General features: G+C 43.2%; 1 protein-coding gene across 1 annotated transcript; it reads right to left on the reverse strand.

Annotated features, from left to right (window-relative positions):
- Nucleotides 1–19305: 19305 nt before the first annotated feature.
- LOC127680399 (PRAME family member 12-like) lies at nt 19306–21816 on the reverse strand. Its single transcript, XM_052175865.1, has 3 exons — nt 21530–21816; nt 20651–21232; nt 19306–19873 (listed from the first exon to the last, which is right to left on the reverse strand). Exons 1-3 carry the CDS (start codon nt 21814–21816, stop codon nt 19306–19308), a joined length of 1437 nt encoding a protein of 478 aa, XP_052031825.1.
- Between the last annotated feature and the right edge of the window lie 170 nt (nt 21817–21986).

Here is a 21986-nt window from a genome sequence, read left to right on the forward strand (position 1 = left end):
CCAAAACCTGTTGCCTGTATTTGGATATGTTCTTCTAGTCAAGGATTGGCCAGACAGCTGGGGATAAATTGGAAATTACATTGTGCCTACAGACCCCAGAGTTCAGGGCAGGTAGAGAGGATGAATAGAACTCTGAAAGAGACCTTGACTAAATTGACCTTAGAGACCTGTGGGAATGATTGGACAGTCCTTCTTCCTTATGCCCTATTCCAGGTCTGAAATACTCCCTGAGCCTCAAGTCTAACACCCTTTGAACTAATTTTTGGGGTGCCCCTGCCCATCTATATGACTGCAGAGAGTAAAACCTGTCCTGATGTTTCCCCTTCCCCATTCTCCCATCTTGTCTCCTAGCTTGGCTGAGATCATGAGAAAAGAAATCTGGGAGCAGTTGAAAGAAACCTAAGTTGCTGGCAACTTGCTGGTGCTGCATCACTTTGAAGTGGGGGACACGGTCCTGGTGAGAAGGCACCGAGCAGTGAACCTCGAGCCACGGTGGAAAGGACCCTACCTGGTGCTGTTGACTATACCCACCACTGTGAAGGTAGAGGGAATCCCCACCTGGGTTCATGCTTCACACATCAAGAAGGCCCCCCCAGGGACTGATCAAGATGAGTAGATCTTGGAAAACACTGATAATCCTTCTAAACTGTGCCTGCGTTGCTTGCATACCTCTGAAGATTGACAATCCCCATGCCCCTCGGACACTGACTTGGCAAGTAATGGATACCAACATGGGAAAAATTATAAGTAGCACCCAAACCATTGCTCCTGCAGGCACCTGGCGGCCACCTCTTGGGTTTTGTTTTTGAACCACAAACCCCACTGCTAGGAGTAGTCCTCCTAACATTGTTCAAAGCAAGGGGTTTTATGCCTGTCCCGGAGCCACTAACTCTAGAGGTTGTGGAAGGCCAGATGAGTTCTTTTGTATGAGTTGGAGTCGTGTAACCTCCAATGATGGGGATTGGAAATGGTCAGTTGATTCAACTGATCGAATAACCCTTTCTTTTGCAAATCCAGGACCTGGGTGCATGTCACCATTCCTCTATATGCAGGCAAGCCCTCTTCTCCTAGGGACCTAGACTACATAAGTGTTCAGTTCACTGACACAGGAAAATGAACCCCCTTGACTACCTGGATCCAAGGGTTGTCCTGGGGAATGGTTTACTATAACCATGGGAGTAAACCTGGGTCCCTGATATCAATCTGATTCAAAATAGAAATACCACCCCCAGTTCCAATAGGACCTAACAAGATCCTCCCAGAACAAGGCCCTCATGCCAGGTCCAAGCCCCAGACTCCTGTAACTGTTCCATCTGTCCAGAGAACTGTGAGATCCCTTAACACCATCATTCTTCATGGACCTTCGACCATAATCCCTACATATCCCTCTATGGGACAGAGACTGTTCAACCTGGTTAGAGGCGCTTTCTATGCCCTTAACAACACTGATCCAGATGCTACTATTGACTACTATTGACTGTTGGTTATGCTTATCCTCAGGTCCCCCCTATTATGAAGGAGTCACCTATAATGGGGATTTCAATAAAACCAGTAATCATGCTTCCTGCTCGTGGGGGACGGGAAACAAATTAACCCTGATTGAGGTAACAGTGTCAGAGGAGAGTCCCAGTCTTTGCATAGAGACCCCTCCCCCTTCCCATCATCATCTATGTGGCCGGACTCACACTGTGAGCAGGACAGAAACTAACTATTACTTGGTACCCTCTCCAATGGGCCTGCAACACAGGACTTACCCCCTGTGTATCAACTAGTGTTTTTGACCCCTCTCATGATTTCTGTGTCATGGTTCAGCTTCTACCCCGAATGTATTATCACCCTTCTTCCTACCTAGAAGATGAGTATACCAGCAAGAGAATAAAAAGGGAACCAGTTTCCCTAACCCTAGCTATGATGCTGGGAGCCGGTCTTGAGGTGGGAGTAGGGACAGGCATAACAGCCCTAATTGAAGGTAGACAAGGAGCTCAGTCTTTTCAGTCTCTAAAGGAAGCTATAAATGAAGACTTAGAGATGCTGCAAAAATCCATGGTTGCCTTAGAGAAATCTTTGACCTCTTTATCTGAAGCAGTGTTACAGAATAGAAGAGGTTTAGATTTATTAGTTTTAAAGGAAGGAGGACCGTGTGCAGCCTTAGCAGAAGAGTGCTGTTTTTATGCAGACCACACAGGAGTAGTCAGGGATTCTATGCAGAAATTAAGAGAGAGACTTGAAAAGAGAAAGCGAGATTGAAAAGCACAACAGGGATGGCTCAAATCATGGGACTCTAAGTCTCCATGGGTGACCACTTTAGTCTCTGCCCTCACCGGGCCAGTTCTTGTTATATGTTTGGTTCTAATATCTTTGGCCTTTGTTTAATAAATAAAGGACTTGCTTTCATTAGGGATAGGGTAAATGCAGTGCAGCTTATAGTTCTCCAATGACAGTATCAACCCATAGTTAAAATAGAAGGAGAATATGATTACCATTCCCCATACAAAGATACCAATTTTTAAAATTCAAAGATTAGAATTATTTAGCAGAAGAAGAGGGGAATGAATGGAGTTTGAAAGGAGTTATACAGATCTTTCACATGTTTGGTAAGAGTCATCCCAAGATACTTTATACTGTTTGTGGCTATTGTGAAGGGGGGTCATTTCCCTAATTTCTTTCTCAGCCTGCTTATTCTTTGAGTATAGGAAGGCCACTGATTTGCTTGTGTTGATTTTATAACCTGCCACTTTGCTGAAGTTGTTTATCAGCTGTAGGAGCTCTCTAGTGGAGTTCTTTGGGTCACTTAGGTAGACGATCATGTCGTCTGCAAATAATGATAGTTTGACTTCTTCCTTTCCAATTTGTATCCCTTTGACCTCCTTATGTTGTCGAATTGCCCGAGCTAGTACCTCAAGTACAATATTGAAAAGATAAGGAGAAAGGGGGCAGCCTTGTCTGGTCCCTGATTTCAGTGGGATTGCTTCACATTTCTCTCCATTTAGTTTGATGCTGGCTACCGGTTTGCTGTATATTGCTTTTACTATGTTTAGGTATGGGCCTTGAATTCCTGTTCTCTCCAAGACTTTAAGCATGAAGGGATGCTGAATTTTGTCAAATGCTTTTTCAGCATCCAATGAAATGACCATGTGGTTTTGTTCTTTGAGTTTGTTTATGTAGTGGGTTGTATTGATGGATTTCCGTATATTGAACCAACCCTGCATTCCCGGGATAAAGCCTACTTGATCATGGTGGATGATCGTTTTGATGTGTTCTTGGATTCGGTTGGCAAGAATTTTATTGAGTATTTTTGCATCTATGTTCATAAGGGAAATTGGTCTGAAGTTCTCTTTCTTTGTTGGATCTTTTTGTGGCTTTGGTATCAGCGTAATTGTGGCTTCGTAGAAGGAATTGGGTAGTGTTCCTTCTGTTTCTATTTTGTGGAATAGTTTGAAGAGTATTGGTGTTAACTCTTCTTTGAAGGTCTGGTAGAATTCTGCACTGAAGCCATCTGGTCCTGTGCTTTTTTTGGTTGGAAGACTTTCTATGACTCCTTCTATTTCTTTAGGCATTATGGGACTGTTTAGATGGTCTAGTTGGTCCTGATTTAATTTTGGTATTTGGTATCTGTCAAGGAAATTGTCCATTTCCTCCAGATTCTCCAGTTGTGTTGAGTACAGGCTCTTGTAGTAGGATCTGATGATTTTTTGGATTTCCTCAGTTTCCGTTGTTATATCTCCCTTTTCATTTCTAAGTTTGTTAATTTGGATACTTTCTCTGTGCCCTTTGGTCAGTCTGGCTAAGGGTTTATCTATCTTGTTGATTTTCTCAAAGAACCAGCTCCTGGTTTTGTTGATTTTTTGTATGGTTCTCTTTGTTTCTACTTGATTGATTTCGGCCCTGAGTTTGATGATTTCCTGCCTTCTACTCCTCCTGGGCGAAATAGCTTCTTTTTGTTCTAGGGCTTTCAGGTGTGTCATTAAGCTGGTAATGTATGCTCTCTCCATTTTCTTTTTGGAGCCACTCAGGGCTATGAGTTTTCCTCTTAGCACTGCTTTCATTGTGTCCCATAGATTTGGGTATGTTGTGATTTCATTTTCATTATGTTCTAAAAAGTCAGAACTCCTCAGAGTCCATAATTAAGGTTAAAGGGACTAATGGTGTAGTTTAATGTTGACCAGACTTCCTTCTAACAAAGATAAGCCTCCCTCCCTACATTGCTGATGCCCCGATCTGCATGTACTGCTTGCTGATGTAACCGTGTGCCAATTCCTCCTGCCAATGTTTGAATCAGCCAATCGTGTGTAACTGCGCCAAATCCCCCTGACTTTTCCTATATAGACCCCTGGTTTCTAAGCCTTGTGGTCGATTCCTCTGTCTCCTGTGTGAGATACTTGTCATCCCGGAGCTCCGATATTAAACTGCCTCCTGTGCTTGCATCAAGTCTCTTGTGTGTCCTTGGGTGTGCACCATCCCACGACTAAGTGGGGGGTCTCCCCAAAAGGGGGGGTCCTACAGAGTCTGGAAGACAGAAGTCTCTGACCTGGATCTTGAGGCATAGTGAGTAAGTAAAGCTTATGTAGCCAGGCAGAAGTGGTGAACTCCTTTAATCCCAGCACTTGGGAGGTAGAGGCAGGCAGATTTCTGAGTTCGAGGCCAGCCTGGTCTATAGAGCGAGTTCCAGGACAGCCAGTGCTACACAGAGAAACCATATCTCGGGGGGGGGGGAACAAAAACAAAAACAAAAACAAAAACAAAAAGTAAAGAAAAGGTTAAATGCAGGCAAGGAAGTTTACACATTTAATCTCAGGAGACTGACACAAAGAGGTCTCTGAGTTCAAGGTCAGCCCAGGACAAAGTAAGTCTTAGATCTAGATGTGGTGACACACACCTTTAATCAGGGCCACAGCTTCTATTGGAGGCCTACATAGGGACATTGGAAGAAGGAAGATTCACTCTTGTTTGTTTGCTTGTACTTACTTGCCAGCACATCTGTTGAAACCTACTTCTACAGAATACTAGTTCAAGCAAGTAGGCTCATGGGACTGAGAAACTAGTAGATTCTTGGAGTTCCCATTCATGGCTGCCCATTTTTGGGTTAGTTGGACTACAGACTGTAAGTCATCACAATAAATTCCTTTAATATAGAGAGATATTTCATAAAATCTGTGACTTTAGAGAACCATGACTTATATAAGTCCATACATACTCAAACTCACATACCCTGAGAAACACACACACAGTCACACAAGACATACAGACACTCAATGATAACAAATCAAAGCAGATACTGAAAACATGGCTGTGAGGATTTAGACTCCTGAAGATCTGAAGACTAGGAAGAAATTTCTGAATAGGTGCCGATGTTCCTCAAGAGTAGTGGACTGAACTAAAGGGGTGAACAGGTTGCTGGCATCTCCAGGAGGGGACAGAGTTCAGAGATAATGGAGGCACCCAAGAATCAATGAGGGGGTGACCTTATCTGAGACTCACTACATTGGGGAGATGGAACTTGAAGAGGGCATTTCCTGTAGCCAGGCAGGAACCCCAGTGGAACAATAGAGACATCAACCCACCAACAAATTTTTTTTAAAAAAAGATTTCTTTATTATATGTAAGTACACTGTAGCTGTTTTCAAACAGCCCACCAGAGGGCATCAGATCTCATTGAGTTGGATGTGAGCCAACATGTGGTTGCTGGCATTTGATATCAGGACCTTTGGAAGAGCAGTCTTACCTGCTGAGCCATCTCTGCAGCCCCAGTAAATAAAACCATTTATAATGGTTTTATGAGACAGGGTTTGTGTGTGTGTGTGTGTGTGTGTGTGTGTGTGTGTGTGTGTAGTGCAGGCTGTCCTTAAACTTACTCTGTAGACCAGGCTGGCCTTGAACTCTGAAATCCACCTCTCCTACCTCTGCCTCCCAAGTGCTGGTATTAAAGATGTGCACCCACTGCCTAGCAAAAATTTGATCCAAAATTTGTCCTGTTTAAAAGGAATGCAGTTGTCAGGCAGTGGGAGGCAGAGGCAGGTGGATTTCTGAGTATGAGGCCACTCTGGTCTACAGAGTGAGTTCCAGAACAGCTGGGGCTATACAGAGAAACCCTTTCTCGAAAACAAACAAGCAAAAACCAACAAAAAGGAATGCAGGCACAGGGGATGGGGCAGAGACTGAGGGAACAGCCAAACAATAACCTGGCCATCTTGAGACCCATCCCATGGTAAAACCTAGACAGAAGTACTGGAAAAGCACTCTTTGAGTGACAGTCCTCTTGAAATTGGCTCTTGCTTGAAAGCAGAGATTGATATTATTGACACCATATGCACATCCACATGTTGAATATCTCAGGTGGAAGTGATAAGAACTCTCTATCCTCTTTGATATATGAATGGGTGTTCTTACTTCACATTTGTTTCTGTATCATGTGTACACTATACATGTGGAGACCACAAGACAGATCTGTAACTCAGAAGTGCAGTTCAGAATGTAGTAACTCAATTTGTGGATGTTGGAAATAAATCCAAGGGCCTTTGGTAGAGCACATAGAAATTTTTTGCCCTGGCAATATTTCAGTCATACACCATACTTCTTTTTTTCCTTCATTTTGAGACAGTATCTTACTATGTACCTCTAGTCTGTCTGCTGTAATGTGCTAGGTACACCATACTGCCCTGCATAGCAGACCAATCTTACTGCCTTTACAGTACCATGATCTGATCTTTCTTCCACATGCCACTACTTTTCTATTTCCTGCTTTTCTTTTTCTAATTTTATTTTCCTCTCATATAATACATTCCTCAATGCAACTTCTATTTACTCCACTCCTGTTCTACTGACATTTCCTTTTCCCCCATATCCACAACACATTAGTTCCCATTCAGAAATATGCAGGCCTCCGAGGAATAGCAAAAATGACATAAAAAAGATGGAGGGAGACTAGGCACATTTTGTCATATCAGGATTAGGAAAGGCAAGCCGGTAGGAGGAGATGTGCTCCAATAATAGGCAAAAGAGTCAGAAATTTCCTCACTCCTGCTCTTAGATGTCCAATAAAAACCCAAACCAATGAAAAACATAGCATGTATGCAGAAGATGTCATGAAGACTAACGCAGACTCTGAGGTTACCACTTCAGTATGTGTAAGCTCATGTGAGCTATTCTTAGTTGATTCTTGGGATCCATTCTCCTGGTTTCCTCAACCCATTTGGCTCCTACACTCCTTCCCCATTTCTGCAGGATTCCCAATGTTCTGCTTAATATTTGAGGTTTGGCTTCTGCATGTGTTCCTACCAGCTGCTGAAGCAAACCTTTTTAATGACCACTGGGTGGTGGACAGATCTTCATATAGCAGAATGTCATTAGAAATTATCTCATTGACTTTCTGGCCCTGCTAGTCATATTTTCTTCTACAATACATTTCTGGGCTATCTAACTTCCAGTTTCTGGCCATCTAGGCAGTGTAGACCACGACCTCTCTCTCTCATGGCCTGGGCCTTAAATTATACCAGTCATCTGTTGGCTACTCCTAGAATTTGTGAACTGCCTTTGCTCCAATACATCTTGCAGGTGGGTCAGGTCATAGGTCAAAGATTTGTGGATATCATGGTCCCCCTATCCCATCCCTAGAAATCTTGCTTGGGGGAATTGGCGGCGGCGGCAGTGCAGCAGTGGCTGGTCCAGCTGAAGGGCCATCAGCAGTGGAACCAAGGCGACACAGGGTCCAGTTAGGCCCTGCGCCCACGACCACTGACCTTCGCTGACCAGCCAGGCTGCAAGCAGCTGCGGTTTTACGGTGCCTTTCCATGCAGGGAAGACACTTCAGAACTCGGCCTCCCGCCAGTCAGGAGAGGCTCACCTCCATCTTGGTTTCGGACTCCAGAGATTGGACAGACTGAGGTACACAAACATAATCTGAGGCCAACACCGTGGGGGTCTGAGCCCGACGGGCGTTGGCCTATACCCAGCCCCTGGGCTGTTCGGGGGGGGGGGCATCGGGGTGCCAACCCAGCCAGGAGGTTTTTTGCCCTGGCCTGAGCATGTGCCGCCATTTTGCCTACAGGACGACAGAGAGCTCTGGCGAGCAGAGCCGTAACAGGCATAGCCTGAGGCTAACAAAGCGGGGATCTAGGCCCCAAAAAGCCCAGGACTGACCCCAAGAATTAGGCGGCTTGGTGGGCCATCTGTGTGTCAACCCGCCCAGGAGGTTGTTAGCACAGCAGACTCTCCCGGCGCTTTCGGGGAGCGCGAGCGAGCCCGCCCATCATCCTGGTCACCTGGCAGACCCAATTAACAGTCATAGCCCGAGGGGAACTTTGCTCGGACTTGGCTTCCCAGGCTTTTGCCTGGACTCAGGACCTGGGCGGCCAGGCTAACCTTGTGTGCGCCAGCCCGGTTGGGGGATCGGCTGTCCAGCGGAGTGATCAGAACACAGGGGAGGTCCCGGCAGCACACACCATCAGCGCTCCCTGGGGGTGCACACAGGCTCCATCAGGTCCACAGACACAATCTGGGGCAAGGCCTCAGGCCGGAGCCCTCAGCTCAACTCTCTCCGCTTCTGGATCCAGATCAGCCTGGGCGGCGGCACCACATCTCCAGGTACTGCAAGAGGCTAGATGGGCTTCCGGGCGGCCAGCTGGGAAAGTCAGTGTGCTCCGGTGAATCCAGCTGGCCCCAGCGGGAGCCTTCGGGTGCCTGCTTCGGGATCTGAACAGCCTGGGCAGCAGCACCCTGTCTACAGGCAGTGCAGGAGGTAAGCTGTGTACCAGAGGCCAACTGGGAAGGGGCAGCTTGCACTGGTGAGTCCAGCACTGACAAGACAAACTAACACCAGTGAGAACTAGATGGCAAAAGGCAAACGCAGCAACGTCACTAACAGAAATCAAGGCAATATGGCAACATCTGAACCCAATTCTCCTCTACCAACATGTCCTGGATACCCCATCACACCAGTAAAACAAGATTTGGATTTAAAATCACTGGTCATGATGCTGGTACAGGAACACATGAAGGACATACTTAAAGAAATTCAGGAGAAAAAGATCAAAAGTTAGAAGCCCTTGCAAGGGAAACACAAAAATCATTTAAAGAAATCCAGGAGAATACAAAAGCCAACAATGAGGAAATGCAAAAAACACTTAAAGAAATACAGGAGAACTTTGGTCAACAGGCTGAGGTCATGAAAGAGGAAACACAAAAATCTCTTAAAGAAATACAGGAAAGCACAAACAAGCAAGTGAAGGAGCTAAGCAAAACCATCCAGGATCTAAAATCAGAAGTAGAAACAACTAAGAAAACTCAAAGGGAGACAACTTTGGAGATAGAAAGCCTTGGGAGGAAATCAGGGGACAGAGATGCAAATATAAACAACAGAATACAAGAGATAGAAGAAAGAATCTCAGAAGCTGAAGATTCCATAGAAACCATGGACTCAACAGTTAAAGAAAATGCAAAATGCAAAAAGCTTGTAACCCAAAATATCCAGGAAATCCAGGACACAATGAGAAGACCAAACCTAAGGATTTTAGGCATAGATGAGAGTGAAGATTTACAACTTAAAGGGCCAGCAAATATCTTCAATAAAATTATGGAAGAAAACTTCCCTAACCTAAAGAGAGAGATGCCCATGAATATACAAGAAGCCTACAGAACTCCCAACAGACTGGACCAGAACAGAAATACTTCCCGTCACATAATAATCAAAACACCAAATGTTCTAAACAAAGAAAGAATACTAAAGGCAGTAAGAGAAAAAGGTCAAGTAACATATAAAGGAAGACCTATCAGAATCACAGCAGACTTTTCACCTGAGACTATGAAGGCTAGAAGGTCCTGGGCAGATCTCATGCAGACTCTAAGAGAACACAAATGCCAACCAAAACTACTATATCCAGCAAAACTCTCAATCACCGTAGATGGAGAAACTAAGATATTTCATGACAAAACCAAGTTTACCCAATATCTATCCACAAACCCAGCCCTACAAAGGATAATAGGAGGAAAACACCAATACAAGGAGGGAAACTTCACCCTGGAAAAAGCAAGATAGTAACCTTTCATCAAACCCAAAAGAAGTTAAGCAATCAAATTTAAAAAATAATGTCAAAAATGATAGGAAGTAACAATCACTATTACTTAATATCTCTTAACATCAATGGACTTAATGCCCCAATAAAAAGACACAGACTAACTGACTGGATACGCAAACAGGACCCTACATTTTGCTGCTTACAGGAAACACACCTCAGGGTCAAAGACAAACACTACCTTAGAGTAAAAGGCTGGAAGACAATTTTACAAGCAAATCGTCTCAGGAAACAAGCTGGAGTAGCCATTTTAATATCAGATAAAATTGACTTTCAACCCAAAGTCATCAAAAGAGACTCTGAGGGACACTTCTTGCTGGTCAAAGGAAAAATACAACAAGAAGAACTCTCAATCCTGAACATCTATGCTCCAAATGCAAGGGCACCCTCTTTCGTAAAAGAAACTTTATTAAAACTCAAAGCACACATTGCACCTAACACAATAATTGTGGTTGACTTCAACACTGCACTTTCCTCAATGGACCGATCATTAAAACAGAAACTAAACAGGGACACAATGAAACTAATTGAAGTTTTGGAGGAATTTGATTAAACAGATATATATATATATATAGAACATTCTATCCTAAAACAAAAGAATATACCTTTTTCTCAGCACCTCATGGTACCTTCTCCAAGATCGACCATATAATTGGTCACAAGACAGACCTCAACAAATATAAGAAGATCGAACTAATCCCATGCCTCCTATCAGATCACTATGGAGTAAAAGTGGTCTTCAATAGCAACAAAAACAACAGAAAACCCACATACATGTGGAAACTGAACAATATTCTATTCAATGATACCTTGGTCAAGGAAGAAATAAAGAAAGAAATTAAAGACTTTTTAGAACACAATGAAAATGAAAACACAACATACCCAAATATATGGGACACAATGAAAGCAGTGCTAAGAGGAAAACTCATAGCCCTGAGTGCCTCCAAAAAGAAAATGGAGAGAGCATACATTACCAGCTTAATGACACACCTGAAAGCCCTGGAACAAAAAGAAGCTATTTCACCCAGGAGGAGTAGAAGGCAGGAAATCATCAAACTCAGGGCCAAAATCAATCAAGTAGAAACAAAGAGAACCATACAAAAAATCAACAAAACCAGGAGCTGGTTCTTTGAGAAAATCAACAAGATAGATAATCCCTTAGCCAGACTGACCAAAGGGCAGAGAGAAAGTATCCAAATTAACAAACTTAGAAATGAAAAGGGAGATATAACAACGGAAACTGAGGAAATCCAAAAAATCATCAGATCCTACTACAAGAGCCTGTACTCAACACAACTGGAGAATCTGGAGGAAATGGACAATTTCCTTGACAGTTACCAAATACCTAAATTAAATCAGGACCAACTAGACCATCTAAACAGTCCCATAGTGCCTAAAGAAATAGAAGGAGTCATAGAAAGTCTTCCCACCAAAAAAGCACAGGACCAGATGGTTTCAGTGCAGAATTCTATCAGACCTTCAAAGAAGAGTTAACATCAATACTCTTCAAACTATTCCACAAAATAGAAACAGAAGGAACACTACCCAATTCCTTCTACGAAGCCACAATTACGCTGATACCAAAGCCACACAAAGATCCAACAAAGAAAGAGAACTTCAGACCAATTTCCCTTATGAACATCGATGCAAAAATACTCAATACAATTCTTGCCAACCGAATCCAAGAACACATCAAAACGATCATCCACCATGATCAAGTAGGCTTTATCCTGGGAATGCAGGGTTGGTTCAATATGTGGAAATCCATCAATGCAATCCACTACATAAACAAACTGAAAGAACAAAACCACATGGTCATTTCATTGGATGCTGAAAAAGCATTTGACAAAATTCAGCATCCTTTCATGCTTAAAGTCCTGGAGAGAACAGGAATTCAAGGCCCATACCTAAACATAGTAAAAGCAATATACAGCAAACCGGTAGCCAGCATCAAACTAAATGGAGAGAAACTTGAGGAAATCCCACTGAAATCAGGGACCAGACAAGGCTGCCCCCTTTCTCCTTATCTTTTCAATATTGTACTTGAGGTACTAGCTCGGGCAATTAGACAACATAAGGAGGTCAAAGGGATACAAATTGGAAAGGAAGAAGTCAAACTATCATTATTTTCAGACGACATGATAGTCTACCTAAGTGACCCAAAAAACTCCACTAGAGAGCTCCTACATCTGATAAACAACTTCAGCAAAGTGGCAGGTTATAAAATCAACACAAGCAAATCAGTGGCCTTCCTATACTCAAAGGATAAGCAGGCTGAGAAAGAAATTAGGGAAATGACCCCCTTCACAATAGCCACAAACACTATAAAGTATCTTGGGGTGACTCTTACCAAACATGTGAAAGATCTGTATGACAAGATCTTCAAGACTCTGAAGAAGAAAATGGAAGAAGACCTCAAAAAATGGGAAAACCTCCCATCCTCATGGATCGGTAGAATCAATATAGTTAAAATGGCCATTTTGCCAAAAGCAATATACAGATTCAATGCAATACCCATCAAAATCCCAACTCAATTCTTCACAGAGTTAGAAAGAGCAATTATCAAATTCATCTGGAATAACAAAAAACCCAGGATAGCTAAAACTATTCTCAGCAACAAAAGAAAATCTGGGGGAATCAGTATCCCTGACCTCAAGCAATACTACAGAGCAATAGTGTTAAAAACTGCATGGTATTGGTACAGTGACAGGCAGGAGGATCATTAGAACACGACTGAAGATCCAGAAATGAACCCACACACCTATGGCCACTTGATCCTCGACAAAGAGGCTGAAAACATCCAATGGAAAAAATATAGCCTTTTGGACAAATGGTGCTGGTTCAACTGGAGGTCAGCATGCAGAAGAATGGGAATTGATCCATCCTTGTCTCCTTGTACTAAGCTCAAATCCAAATGGATCAAGGACCTCCACATAAAGCCAGACACTCTGAAGCTAATAGAAAAGAAACTGGGGAAGACCCTTGAGGACATCGGTACAGGGAGAAAGTTTCTGAACAGAACACCAATAGCGTATGCTCTAAGAGCAAGAATTGACAAATGGGACCTCATAAAATTACAAAGTTTCTGTAAGGCAAAGGACACCATCAAGAGGACAAATCGGCAACTAACAAATTGGGAAAAGATCTTCACCAATCCTACATCAGATAGAGGGCTAATATCCAATATATATAAAGAACTCAAGAAGTTAGACTCCAGAAAACCGAACAACCCTATTAAAAAATGGGGTACAGAGTTAAACAAAGAATTCTCACCTGAAGAACTTCGGATGGCAGAGAAGCATCTTAAAAAATGCTCAACTTCATTAGTCATTAGGGAAATGCAAATCAAAACAACCCTGAGATTTCATCTTACACCAGTCAGAATGGCTAAGGTTAAAAATTCAGGAGACAGCAGGTGTTGGAGAGGGTGTGGAGAAAGAGGAACTCTCCTCCCCTGCTGGTGGGGTTGCAAATTGGTACAACCACTCTGGAAATCAATCTGGCGGTCCTCTGAAAACTGGGCACCTCACTTCCAGAAGATCCTGCTATACCACTCCTGGGCATATACCCAGAGGATTCCCCACCATGTAATAAGGATACATGCTCTACTATGTTCATAGCAGCCCTATTTATAATAGCCAGATGCTGGAAAGAATCCAGGTATCCCTCAACAGAAGAGTGGATGCAAAAAATGTGGTATATCTACACAATGGAGTACTATTCAGCCATTAGAAACAATGAATTCATGAAATTCTTAGGCAAATGGATGGAGCTAGAGAACATCATACTAAGTGAGGTAACCCAGACTCAAAAGGTGAATCATGGTATGCACTCACTAATAAGTGGATATTAACCTAGAAAACTGGAATACCCAAAACATAATCCTCACATCAAATGAGGTACAAGAAGAAAGGAGGAGTGGCCCCTGGTTCTGGAAAGACTCAGTGAAGCAGTATTCGACAAAACCAGAATGGGTAAGTCGGACGGGGTGGGTGGGAGGACAGGGGAAGAGAAGGGGGCTTAAGGGACTTTCGGGGAGTGGGGGGCTAGAAAAGGGGAAATCATTTGAAATGTAAATAAAGTATATCGAATTAAAAAAAAAAAAAAGAAAGAAATCTTGCCTGGTCACAAAACTTGGCGGGTTCATTCTCCTTATCCTTCTTTACAAGGAATCCTCCTAGGGTCATTCTCACTGACTCTAGGAAGATTCCTCTGCACTAGGTTTTCCTATTGCCTTCAAATTGTACCCAATTTTTTCTTCTCTAGCTGTTCTCTCTCTCTCTCTCTCTCTCTCTCTCTCTCTCTCTCTCTCTCTCTCTCTCTCTCTCTCTCTCTCTCTCTCCCTCTCTCTCTGTATCTGTATGTCTCTGTCTCTCTGTCTGTCTGTCTGTCTGTCTGTCTCTCTCTCTGTGTCTCTCCCTCCCTTCTCTTTCTGTTTTGTTCCATCTGCCACCTGATACATCCCTACCCACCTCAGTCGACCTAGCCGACTACCTGTCATCAAGTCTATTCTATTTCCTGTTCCCAGAGAGATATAAGTACTCCCTCTTTCCCAAGACCTCCATATTATTTAGCCTCTCTGAATGTGTGGATTTCAATGTGGTTATTATCTACTTATCAACAAATAGCCAATTGTAAGTGAATATATAACACATTTGTCTTACTGTGTCTGGGCTACCTTGAGGTAACCCAAAATGATTTTTTCCAGTTCTATTCATTTGCCTGTAAATTTCTTGATGCATTTTTTATCAGCAGAGTAGTAATATTCTATTGTGTAAATGTATCACAGCTTATTTTTCCATCCATTATTTGAGGAGTACCTATGTTGTTTCCACTTTTTGGTATTATGAAGCTTTTATGAACATATTTGTGCAAGTGTCTTGGTGGAAGAATCGAGCGTCTTTTGGGTATATGTCCAAGAGTCATGTAGCTGTGTCTTGATGAAGATTCCAAATTTTCTAGAAAATCTTTAAAAAGATCTATTTATTTATTTATTTATTTAGCATACAGAATGTATAAGGTATTCAAGAAAATAGACATTAATAAACCAAATAATATAAGTGAAAGTTGGAGTACAGGCCTAAGCAATGAATTCTCAACAAGGGCATCTTTAATGGCATAGAAACACTAAAGTAATGTTCAGCAGCTTCCAGTTGGCATATGTGCCCTGGAAGAGATCATGTGCTCCAGACCCACCCCACCCTGCAATTGCAAAGATAGGTTGATCCCCAGAAGTTCTGACACCATCAAGCTCACAAGGGACTCCCCCACCAGGGACCCAATTCCTGGCATAAGTGGGACCACCAGGACCCAGAGGACACAGGACCTCCCACCATGCTGGAAATGCACTCTCTTTCCATTGCATCTGCACCAGGGAGTACATCCTAATCTCCAGCCCCTGTCCCACCCCTTCCACTCCCAGACACAGATTGACACCCAGGAGTTCTGACTCAGCCAGGCTCACAGATCAGGCTCTGAGGACCCATCTCATACCTAGAGACAGCTTGATACAAGGAGGCCCAACATAACCAGGCTCACAGGAGGGGTAGACTCTAGTCAGAAATAGCAAGGCAAGTTAACAAAAGAGATAAGCAGATAATGAGAGGCAAATGCAAGAACACAATCAACAGAAATGCTACTTGACAACATCAGAACCCATGTCTCCCACCACAGACTTACAAAGGAAAAATTATAACAGCCTGAGGATAGGCATTGATTTAGATATAGAGGAAATAGAAACCATCAATCACTGACTTCATTATCATAAGTAGTACTGCAGAATAGGAGGGCCATGTGCTGACTTAGCTGAGTGGTATTGATTTTATATAGACCATTCCAGGGTTGTTAAAGACTCAATGACCACAGTGAGGAAAGGGCTAGCCAGTAGTAACAGAGAGAGAACAGAGTCAGGGCTGGTTCAAGTCTTGGTTTAACTTCTCACTTTTTTAACCACCTGCATAACCACCCTGTTTGGCCCCTACATTCTGAACTGCTTGGTTTCTATTGTTAAGAAACACATACGTACAGTACAGCAAATGATCTTAAAGCATAGCTACAAAGAACTAGATACAGAAGACCAGGAGTATGAGCTATCAGAATACCAGCAATTGGTTCAGTGTTGAAGCATGCACAAAAGGGGGGTTGGATGAAAAGGTCAGCTGAGGAGTTTTGGAAAGGTCATGGATCACTTGCCCCTCCACAAATGGAGAAGATAAATTACATTCCTCAGACCACAGGGAGGTCCCTGCAGCTAGGAGAGGCCCAAAGTTATTCTGAGACCATTGACCACCTACCTCATTCCCTAACAACCAATTAGTTTAAAGGTAACTCTGTTCTGCCAATCACATAGTGCCGAATGGCAGTTGCCCTGAGGTTGTTCTCCCCCCAAGTGCAGGGTCACCTCAGCATGCTGGATTAAATAAAATTCTTCTTGTTTTTTAAGCATCACAACAAAAGAAAAGAAAAGAAACGAAATGCTACGTGACATCATCAGAACCCAGGTCTCTCATAAAATCTGTGACTCTAGAGAACCATGACTTATATAAGTGCATATATACTCAAACTCACATAGACGGAGAAACACACACACACACAGAGTCACACAAGTCATACAGACACTCAATGGTAACAAATCAAAGTAGATACTGAAACATGGCTGTGAGGATTTAGTCTCCTGAAGGTCTTAAGATCAGAGAGACTGGGAAGAGCTTTCTGAATAGGTGCTGATATTCCTCAAGAGTAGAGGACTAAACTAACGGGGTGAGCAGGTGGGGGGCATCTCCAGGAGGAGACAGAGTTCTGAGATAATGGAGGCACCCAAGAATCAATGGTTGTGACCTTATCTGAGACTCACTACATTGGGGAGATGATACTTGTAGAGAGCATTTCCCGTAGCCAGGCAGGGACCACAGTGGAGCAATAGAGACATCAACCCACCAACAAAACAGTTTTTATAAAGATTTACTTATATGTGTGTACACTGTAGTTGTCTTCAAACACCCCCCCCCCCAGAGGGCACCAGATCACATTGTGGATGGTTGTAAGCCACCATGTGGTTGCTGGCATTTGAAATCAGGACTTTTGGAAGAGCAGTCTTACCTACTGAGCCATCTCTGCAGCCCCAGTAAATAAAACCATTTTTTATGGTTTTATGAGACAGGGTGTGTGTGTGTGTGTGTGTGTGTGTGTGTCTTACAGGCTGTCCTTAAACTTACTCTGTAGACCAGGCTGGCCTTGAACTCTGAAATCCCCCTCACCTGCCTCTGCCTCCAAATAGCTAGGATTAAAGGCACGTACCACCCTGCCCAGCAAAAATTTGACCCAAAATTTATCCTGTCTAAAAGGAATGCAGGTAGCCGGGCAGTAGTGATGCACACCTTTAGTCCCAGCACTTGGGAAGCATTAGCAGGTGGATTTCTGAGTTCAAGGCCAGTCTGGTGTACAGTGTGAGTTCCAGGACAGCCAAGGTTACACAGAGAAACCCTGTCTCAGAAAAGCGGGGGGGGGGGGGGGGGGGGGGAAACAATTTAAAAAAAGAATGCAGGTGTCGAGCAGTGGTGGTGCATGCCTTTAATCCCAGCACTTGGGAGGCAGAGGCAGGTGGATTTCTGACTTTGAAGCCAGCCTGGTCTACAGAGTGAGTACCAGGAGAGCTGGGGCTATATAGAGAAACCCTGTCTAAAAAACAAACAAACAGACAAACAAACAAACAAACAAAAACAACAAAAAGGAATGCAGGTACAAGGGATGGGGCAGAGACTGAGGGAATGGCCAAACAATATCTTGCCCATCTTGAGACCCATCCTATGTGAAGCACCAGTCCCTAACACTATTAATGATACACTGATAGGTTTGCAGACAAGTTCTTCTTGTCCTCTGAGAGGGTCTACCTTTCAGCTGACTCAGACAGATATAGACACCTATAGCCAAACAGTGGATGGAGATTGGAGACTCTTATGGAAGAAAAGGATTATGGGCCTAGAAGGGGATAGGAACTGCACATGAAGGCCAGAGTCAGCTACCCGGGACCTTTGGGGTTCTCAGTGTCTGAACAACCAACCAAAGAACATACACAGGCTGGACCTAGCCTCCCCCCTCACTCCCCACATATGAGCAGATGTGCAGCTTTGTCTTCATGTGATACCCAAAACTAGAATGGGAGTTCTCCAAAATCTGTTGCCTGTATTTGGATATGTTCTTCTAGTTTGGCTTCCTAATCTGAACTTAGTGGGACAGGTGGTACCTAGCCTTGAAGGGACTTAAAATGCCAGGGTGGATTGATAATGGGGATGGGGGGCACCCAATCATGTAACAAGGAGATGGGGGAAAGATTGGGGGAAGGGATGACCAGGAGGGAAGCAGTGAGTGGGATGTAAAGTGAATATGTTTAAAAAATAAGTTAATAAAAAAGAAAAAGAAAAGAAAAAACAAGAGTGTAGGACTAAACCTTGTGTTCAAAGGTGCTTTAAGTCTTTCTTCTTTGAGGACATAGCAAGAATCCATATATTCCCTAACACAGGGGAAGTATATATCCTGAGAGGCAACCGCAGTTTGCTGTAATCTTCGAGCAAATTCCTCTGCCAGCCAAGAATTCAGACATCTGCCAGTGGTCTATACCAACCTAGTACTGGAGTCCAAGGTGTGTACCACCACAATATTACTAGTTTTATTATTTAAAATATATTAATTTCTATTTCTTTTGCATCATGTGTATGGTATGTGTATGTGCAGAAAAAACATACACATACAAGCCTTCTCAGAAACCACAAAATGACAGATCATGTGGTGGTTATGGGCATGAAAAATAAAACAATCCTCCCCAGGAAGAGCACAAATCAATCTTAAACTTTGAGTCATCTCTCTAAGAGAATCTTTGTAATGATTTGAACAGGATTTCTGGAAGCTGAAGTGTATATAATCTTGAAAACCAGGGCATGTTATTCTGAAAATTCTGGGAAGGTGAAGGGACAGAGGGAAGAGAAGAATATGTGAAGGGCAGACCCAACAGTGAATACTGTATTCAAATCTCTTTGAGTGTGTCAAGGTGGGTCTGTACTGTTGACCTTAGACAGAATTTAAGCCCTCATTCTCCAGATCAGTATTTCTCCTTCAACTATGACCCAATGAAACAATCGTCATTCCCAAGTACCTCCAAAAAATGCTGAAATACGCATGCTTTATCTGGAATGAGTCACTTGAGTTCTGGCTTTCCTTTCTCAGAGCCCAGAAGTGACCACTCTCATTGGCAACAGAAACATAGTGTGACCTCCATGTTGTAGACACAGAGTCCTCCACAACCTGCACAAATGTTACTCACAAAGTAGATCTCTTTTGGCTGTCGTAGAACATTGAGTGTGACCATTAGCTCAGAACAATATTGTGCAAATTTTTGTGGGAGGACATTACCTAATTCATCATAGACCTCATAGGGGGCAGAGTACATTTCCTTGGTCAGCTGTCTCAGGTTCGCAGTGTGCTGCAGTAGCTTCTCCAGGCTGTCCTTAGATAGGAAGTTCATCTGAAAATCAACCTCAGTGAGCTGGGTGCATTGGCTCAGAGCAGGCAGGAGGACATCGATTTGGAAGTCCGTGATCATACAGCCCTTCAATTCTAGCTTCTGCAGTGTAGCTGTCAGTTTTTTTAGAAGGCTTCCTAGAAATTCATGACTTAAATTTATAAAGTCGATGCCACTCAGATCCAGGTGTTTGAGCTGATGGACTCTTGGACACTGGGACAGACAACTCATATCTGATTCTGATAGCTTGCAGCGAGTGATTGCAAGGGTCTCTAAGGGATTCTCTAAGCACCTAAAGAGAGACAAGATAGATCATCTCCTTAAACTTCAATAGAGGTACACAGAGGGCAATGATTCCAAGGAAAGATGCTACTTATGTCTAAGGTCTTTATGTGTTCATAATGAAATTCAAGAGTAGAATGCTCCGTGATAGAGAGTACCAAATAAGTCTTGTCACTATAAGCAGAGGATACAAAACATCATCATGACTACTTTTGCCTGGAGCTCTACAGTGCCCTCTGCACTTAAAAGTACAATACTACATCAGTGGACAGATGATATCAGAAAGCAAAACCCAGTAGGACTATCTTGGAAAGACCTAGAACCATTCTCGTGTGTGACAAACTTAATATCATGAGGCCCACCTCCATGGCATGAACTTGGTCCTGTCCACAGAGCTTCCCTGAAGCCACAATGACTCTCAATCATTACTCAATCCCTACCTGTGCTCAGATAGCCTCAGACTCATGGGGAGACAGAAACAGATGGAAAGTCTTCGTACAGTTCTCAGGACAGAACTGACATGGGGCAGAAAGTGGTATAAGCTTTTGTAGTCTCCATAGATCTGTTTTTTGCTACATCTGGATCCTAGCAAAGAACTTTTCTAAATAATGGACACATACCTGGCAGTCTGAGTTTACTGAAGTGAGAACTCAGGATGTAGAGTATCATAGGTCAAATCCATATAAATCCAAGATTGTCTGGGAAGCCACAGTTGTAGACTGACCTTTCATGTAACATAGACAGGCTTTGATCTGGCCCCTGGATAAAGCTCTCTATTCTTACTCACCTGAGTACTTGGCCCAGATGTTCATTCACAAAGCAGACATCATTCAAATAGAGATGCTGGAGCTTGTGGAGTTTGGAGAAATGGGGAATGATCATTCTTATACACCAGTCTTCCATCTCTTTATTTCCAGACTGTTCCAAAGATATGTGGACATTATTGAGAAGGAGTTTTTGAAGGTTTCTCATCTGGCCCAGGTCAGAGGATATCATTGCAAAGGTGTCCAGGTCGAAATGCTTATATATTTCCAATTCCTGGATAGAACTTGGCTCAACTATATCCAGAAGATGCCATGGGTGGTAGTGAGGGTTGGGCAAAAACTTCACCTTCTGACAGTTTACCTGTATATCTTTTCTCTTCTTTGCCCACTCGTAAAAATATTCATTGTATTCAAATGTATGCCTGAGGTTCACATTAATGTTTATCCACACAGTCACAGCCTGTGTTCCCCATTGTATGGGATGATTCCTCATTAATTGTGTCTCGCTAAAGTCTGGAGGGCAGGCACCATCCTCTATTCCATCCCACGCATTCCAGAAATTATGGTTGGCATCTCGTAAATCAAGCACTTGTAGGTTCCACCTCCTGTGGATCAAATGGGAAAAAAATTCAGACGACAGAAGAGGCAATGTGTAAACAGATTGGACCTACAACACAAAGACCCTTAAATCTATTTCTTGAGGGAAGAGGCCGGGACAAACTCATTGCACATTGCCTGCATCTCTTCTATGCTATGCTGTACACAGCACTTTCCCTTTTTCTGTTTCTCTCCTAAGAGATAGTGACATCAGAACTCTCCAATTCAACTTGGACCACATTGTGAATACTTCCCTCAATCCATACACTTCCCTCCCATCCCCATGCTCCCTTGATGTCTCTTACCTGGGTCGAACTTTTTGTCTCATCAGTAAATCCAGGCCATCTAGCACAGCTTTCAAGGTCTCCAAGTCAGGAGTCTTCATCAGAGCTCCCACAGGAAGGCATGAGAAGGGCCAGGCTGCCACCATATGCCTCAGGATGTTATGCTGTTTGCTGCTGAATACATCCTTGAAGAGTGGTGGGAAGAGCTCGTTGTTCATGTCCTGTAGAGCATTGATGGACAAGGCTTCATCTTTCAGCAGGCTATGTCTTGCCAGCTGCTGGAGTGTGGGAGGGGTCTTGAAGTTCATTATGGCTTTCCTGTGGGGAGATACTATGGAAATAGGGAGATAAGGGAATTATTTCAGGGAAAACACGTTTTAGCTTGCCTCCTTCCCCACTAATTGTTTAAATCAAACTCAGTCACTGTTCAGGCAATGTCATAAACCTGTATTTCCCATTAGACACTATTTTTCTAAGA

This window comes from Apodemus sylvaticus, chromosome 3, assembly GCF_947179515.1.
Source record: "Apodemus sylvaticus chromosome 3, mApoSyl1.1, whole genome shotgun sequence".
NCBI classification, from domain to species: domain Eukaryota; kingdom Metazoa; phylum Chordata; class Mammalia; order Rodentia; family Muridae; genus Apodemus; species Apodemus sylvaticus.

What these genes read in the sequence shown, in the direction of transcription:
- LOC127680399 (XM_052175865.1), bottom strand. Translation starts at nt 21,816, where the DNA reads ATGAACTTCAAGACCCCTCCCACACTCCAGCAGCTGGCAAGACATAGC. An exon ending in AGACAAAAAGTTCGACCCAG is followed by an intron (nt 21,233 to 21,529) that starts GTAAGAGACATC and finishes TTTGATCCACAG; the next exon opens with GAGGTGGAACCTACAAGTGC. An exon ending in CATCTGGGCCAAGTACTCAG is followed by an intron (nt 19,874 to 20,650) that starts GTGAGTAAGAAT and finishes GTCTCTCTTTAG; the next exon opens with GTGCTTAGAGAATCCCTTAG.